The sequence below is a fragment of the Suncus etruscus genome, chromosome 1 (assembly GCF_024139225.1).
Source record: "Suncus etruscus isolate mSunEtr1 chromosome 1, mSunEtr1.pri.cur, whole genome shotgun sequence".
NCBI lineage: Eukaryota > Metazoa > Chordata > Mammalia > Eulipotyphla > Soricidae > Suncus > Suncus etruscus.
In genome coordinates this window covers 96,159,372-96,165,543 of record NC_064848.1, presented here as the reverse complement: position 1 = coordinate 96,165,543, position 6,172 = coordinate 96,159,372, and the positions used below count along the sequence as shown (strand labels likewise).

Below are 6,172 nucleotides of genomic sequence, written 5' to 3'. Positions count from 1 at the left end.
TGTATCTATTTATGTATCTATGTATCTGTTATCTATGTATCTATCTATGTATCTATGTATCTATCTATCATCTATCTATGTATCTATCTATGTATCTGTTATCTATGAATCTATCTATCTATCTATCTATCTATCTATCTATCTATCTATCTATCTATCTATCTATCTATCTATCTATCTATCTATTGCAAATCCACAGTAGGCATGAGAGGAATTTTCACGTTGACAAATGGCGGGAGTGTAGAAACAAATAGAAATATTCATAGTAGGTCTGGAAAATATACTTCTAAGAAGTCCTGAGGTTGGAAGGAGGATCTTATAACAAAAGATGAAGAACTTGTTTGACTGCTATTTGGGGTTGGGCCCTGATGGAGGGCAGTTTCTGTAGGCTAGCAGTGAAGGTAGAAACTGTTTGTTTATTATTTTGAAGCTGAAACCAGAATAGCAGGTCTTGCAAGCTAGCTGGCTGACTTGGTTTTAAGATGTAAATACGGCTGACAAGTAGAGAGGAAGCTTGTCTTGGTGCTGGAATTTCTCTGGGCCAAAGAGTTTGATTGAGGCCATATTTCGGCCTGTGATTTTACAAGGGAGAAAATAGGGCAATTAAATATGAAGGGAATATAATATCTGTACCAAGACATGAATTTCAGAAATATCTCTTCGGAATTCCTCAACTTTCCATGCAGGGGCAAAGCAGCCTCAGCAGACCTTTTAAGGAAATCCTTGGGAAATATTCAGCTATTTGCTCCAGGAAAGTTACATCTGGTTGGCCTGCTGAGTCCCTCTTAAATGCATGGTCTGACAGATTACATCAATATTGTCTTTAGATATAGCTAATTGTAATTTTAGAATGGATAATTTCTTTGAAGATATCTATTTAAACATTATGACAGAACTAATCAGGATATCTAAGTGTCTTAATTTTTTTTTTAGCATTCAAAATAAAAGTGTTATCTTTAGGGACTATTTACTACTGACTACTTTTAAAAACATCTATTTTATTACAATTCTATTTTTTTTAAAAAAGTTGCTCATAATGAAGTTGTTTCAAGACTGTTTTGGAAAGAACTCAGATATTGATTGCTTCATGGATCCTAAGTAGGAGTTACCATCTGCTAATGACTGAATATAATTTTCAAATGTCTTAATATTTCAAATAGTTTAGAGAAATAATTAATCTTTAAACATTTTAAAGGGAATTGAGATATAACTCAGCAGTCAGAGGCAAGTGTGCTAGTTTGAACCCCAGGAGATTGGACAGTGTTAGTCCAATCCCAAACCCCAGATCCCTGACGTAGAAATGATACAGCTCCGGGTAACACCACCAGGAACTAAGCTCCATTGGGAGATTTATAACACTGCTCTGGCACCAATTTTTGCCAGTTTTGATATGACAACAAGGAAAGGAAAACTTGACCTAAGACCAGGCTGTCCTATCACATCACCTAACACTAAATGGAAATCAGAAGAGATATCGTCCTTTGAACTGTAAAAAATAAGAGCACCAACAACAGAAAACTGACTTTGACAACCGTGACTGAACAGAACCTACCTTGGGACTAATAAGGAAAACCCTACACTAGGCTGTAGCCCAGGACACATAAACAACAACAACAACAACAACAACAACAATGACAACAAGATGTCTTATTGCAGAAGTCCAACTTGGACAACAGAGACTGAGCAGAACCTTTGGATCCATAATATGTTAGGCTTCGGCTTAGGGACTGAACGAAAACAGGGAGCAAGTGTTACAGAAGACTGAACACAACAACAACGATGGATAGGAACCTCTAGAACCTAGAGACTCTATCCTAGACCCTGACCTATAACCCGCGCAAATATTAAGATCACTAGCTACAGTGGCTTGATTTTCTCACACACAACCAAGAGGAAACTTTCCTGGCATCACATAAAAGCCTTTTGGGATGGGGTAATGAGTATATATGGAGCCAGGGATTGATTCCATGATGGTATGTTTCAAGGATGGAGAAACCCTGAATCTCTTAGGCCACGGGAATTCCCTTTCTTCCCAATGCTTACTGTGCCTATGCAAAAAAAAAAAAAAAAAAAAGTGGGGGAATGTCAAACCTGCCACTCCAGCACCCATACTTTTTCTTGTTTTGTTTTGATTTGTTAGCTTTTGACTTTATTTTCCTTCTCTTTTTTCTTCTACTTTTCTCTTTCTTTTTCACTCCTGTGGTTATTTAGAGATTTATTTTTATTTTTATTTGCCGGGTCCATTTTTTTTCTTTTTTTCTTCCATCTTTCTTTTCTTTCTTTTTTTTCCTCTCTTCTTTCTTTTTTTGGTAGTTTTCACCAAATTTTTTTTCTCCCTTTTTTCTTATCCTTTTTATCTCCAATGACAGTGGAATGGATGCTCAATCTACAACAAGCTATAAAGTAGAGACCAGTTGAACTAGCATTCTGGGGGGTAAAGGAGGGAAATATGGGATGCATACTGGGAACAGGGGCGGAGGGAGGACAGCACTGGTGGTGGGAATGCCCCTCATTCATTGTCACTATGTACCATAAATGATGCAGTGAAAGTTTTGTAATGCACTTTGGTCACAATAAAAAAAAAAGACATAAAATGACTAAAGAATTTGATATCTGTTTTAGGCAAAACCTGCCAGGAAGATATTGATGAGTGTCAATCCAAGCCTTGCTTTCCTGAGGTGGAGTGTCTCAATACCTTTGGCTCCTATCATTGTGGCTCATGTCCAAAAGATTTTCATGGTGATGGAAAAATATGTCATGGTAAAAGTCTCTCTTTTATTATGATGAATGCCTTTGTTAATTTAAATTTATTTGAAATAATCTCACTATATCTTTTAATTTTAACTGTCTATATGCAATTGAAGTATACACTATGCTAGATGCAGAGGATACAGAAATATATTTTCTCTAACTTCATACATTTAGGTGTAATGTGAGAATGTGGCATTGTTATATATAACAAATATTTTCTGTATTTTGATAGCAGTGCAAGAGAGAATTGTATGCATACTACACAAGGGCTCTTGAGAGAGATATTGAGAAGGTTTAAAAAAACTAATTCAATCAGGAAAGGGAGAGAAGCACATGAGCAAAGATGCAGCTGCATTTACTATAACAGCACACTTTGAATGATCCTGTGTGCTTGCTATGAAGGGATGAGGAAGGCTTCTGCAATTGTTGAAGCCAGAAAAATAGTGGCCATATCACTGAAAAACTCAGTAAGGTTTATTTCTGAAAGAGTTTTACTGTGGAAAAATGTGTGTGTGTATATATATATATATTATATGTATATATACATATATATATATAGTAACTATACAATGGGTAAAAACACTTATCTTGCATGTTGTCAACCAAAGTTTAATCCCTGGTGTATATGCTCCACCAAAGCCACCCAGAAATAACCTCTGAACATAGAGCCAGGATTAATCTGTGAGCACCACTGAGCATGACCCAAAGCCAAAGAGAAAAGGAATATGTCAATGTAGAGGATGGATCATTTTTGTGGCTGAGAAACTTTATAGAGCTGCTCAGATTTGAAGTTTGAAAGAAGAGTTAAAATAGCATTATAAACATATAAGAAAATCATGACAATAATCTGAGATAATGAAAATAAGATGGCAAATTGGTCAGTAACTGAGATTAGTGAGGTGAGTGGGAGTTAACTAAATTTCAGGTGCTTTTTTGAGGTGAATTTATGCATAGAATTACAATTCACAGTAGTATGGATTGAAGTGTCAGAAGTACAGATTGAATTGTGTGCCTCTCCCTATGCCAGTTTATACGTTGAAGCCTTAACTCCAAGTGCGTCTTGGAGAAGTAACTGAAGTTAAATAAAGCAGTAAGAGTGGAAAGTGCTCTCTCTCTCTCTCTCTCTCTCTCTCTCTCTCTCTCTCTCCCTCTCTCTCTCTCTCTCTCTCTCTCACTGTTCTTATCTCCCTCTTTTGTCCTTCCTTTTTTTCCATCTTCCTTTTCTTTCACACCCTCTCTGTCCCTCACTGAATCTGGCTCCTATAACCAAAGAACCCAGAGGCCAGAGAGACAGTGTACAAGGATTAAGGCACTTGCTTCACCTGGATCTGACCAGAATTAATGAATAGGAAAATTCATACAGTGACATTTTAATACTTTTGGGGGGGATTTAGGAGGTTTAATAATGCTCCAGGTGACTCCCTGAGGTGCTCAGTGATCCTTCTGTGCAGGAATAAGTAACATCCTGGATGTCCTCAGTCATATAAGCCAACTCTCCAGCTGCAGACCTTATTCTTGGAGGTTACTAATTGATGGGTGGAGCAAAGTATGTAAGAGGTAATGTCATGAAGAATAAAGTTCATGAGAGAATACAGATAAAAATGATAGGTAGGTGACTGGGTAGGTGAATGTATCTACAGAAAGATACAGTAGTCAGCACAGGCTGCCTTAATCCATGGGCTAAGAAAAAATAATTTTCTCACAATTATGGAGAATGGATCATTTGGGATCAAGGTATTTTCAGGATTGGTTCTGACTTTCTCCTTGTCCTGCAGATGGTCACCAGCTCACTGTTTTCTCACTGCACTTATTTTCCTTGTGAGTTTTATTGAAAGGCACCAGTGTTATTGGATTAGACTCCATGCTTAAGACCTCCTTTATTTGTAATAATTTCCTTATAAGCACTTTGTCCAAATGCAGTCTCATATCCAGCAATGATAGAACTTTAACACACGATTTTATAGGGATACGATTCAGTCTAAGAAGAGATTCTAGTAAAGATATGACATTTAAACTTGTACTCTAAAGTGATTTGCAAAATTTTGATCCAAGACTTTTTTTGTATATTCCTAATCCCAGAAATTGGTTTTGATTACAGTTTAACTGTGCTTGGTTTTCAGTGAATACATTTACAGTTGAAAAACAGTTTTTTAATGAATTTACTACACCTATCTTGGCTCTCACATTTGATAACATTGTAACTAAGGAAGAAGAAAATAAAAATGCCAGAGAGAGTGACAAGCACCCAATATTATCAAATGAAGATGAATCTAGTAAGTAATAATTTTCATCAAATTGTAATGACAAGTACTATGTTCTATTTTTTACAACTAAAATGTTTATTTTTTATGTACTTTTTTTAGAAAAATCATTTAAATTCTCTAATGAAATTAAAACAATCTTTTTTTTAATGCTGAATCTTTTAACATACAGGGAAATTATGATATATGATGAATAAATTATATTATTTATGGTGAGGTTTCAGGAATATTTATGGTGGCAAGTGACCATTTCAATAACCCCCTGGTTATCCAGTAACTACTCAAATTTGAAAATCAGGAACTAATTACTTCCTAGGTTCTTTCTCTTCAGTAAAGCTTTTATTTAGAAAAAATGATAGGTTTTTTTGTCATCAGATGGATGTAGTACATGTCTTAATGTCTTTGAATTATGTAATATTCAATATTCATTTTGCAAGGTATCACTGCAGGTGTTAATCTGGGAAAATATCATTATTGACTAGTGCAGCATAGGAAAATGATATTAATTTTAAAGCTATTTGTATTTCTATTTGCCTCACTAAATATTATATTCACATTTTTATGTAGTCAATTATTTTTTATAGGTAGACAGTAATGGTTTGTATTTTACTCTTATAGATAGACAGTAATAGTTTATATTTTATTCTTACTTTATAGTAACTGAGTTTTAGTTTTAGTTTATATATATAATGTGCCTGCACAAGCACAGGACATAATTTTTTTATATTGTTTCATTCCATCATATAAGAGCTATACAAAGTAACTTGTTATTTTTTTTTTAATTTTTATTTTTAATTATGAGAACAAGGGTGCAAAGAAAGAGGACAAGGTAAAGTTACAGTGGAAGGACAATCACCCATAACATAATTCTCAGAAGTCCCCTTGCTGATATCTTAACTTTGAAATTTCAGCCAAAGAACATTAAGATAAATAAGACAGAATCCATGTACAATTACTTTGTCCCTCAAGTCCCCAGATTGTAACACATTATAATATTTCTTAACAGTACACATGGCAATCTAAAGCCATAAAACTTACGTAACTCCTTAAACATTACAGGCATAGTATTTTTTTACATTTCCATATACATGCATATTAGCTTAAGTTAACCTCAAATTTTAAGTGAGTTCTTTTTAAGGATTAGAGTCAAAGGAGCACAG

At 34.9% G+C, this 6,172-nt stretch overlaps 1 protein-coding gene across 1 annotated transcript in view; it reads left to right on the top strand.

Moving 5' to 3' along the window:
• Window positions 1-6,172, top strand: part of VWDE (von Willebrand factor D and EGF domains) — a 104,246-nt gene that overhangs the window by 46,658 nt on the left and 51,416 nt on the right. The window contains exon 19 of the mRNA XM_049776122.1: window positions 4,887-5,024. Coding sequence (XP_049632079.1) covers window positions 4,887-5,024 — 138 coding nt within the window. The remainder of the gene's footprint in view (window positions 1-4,886; window positions 5,025-6,172) is intronic.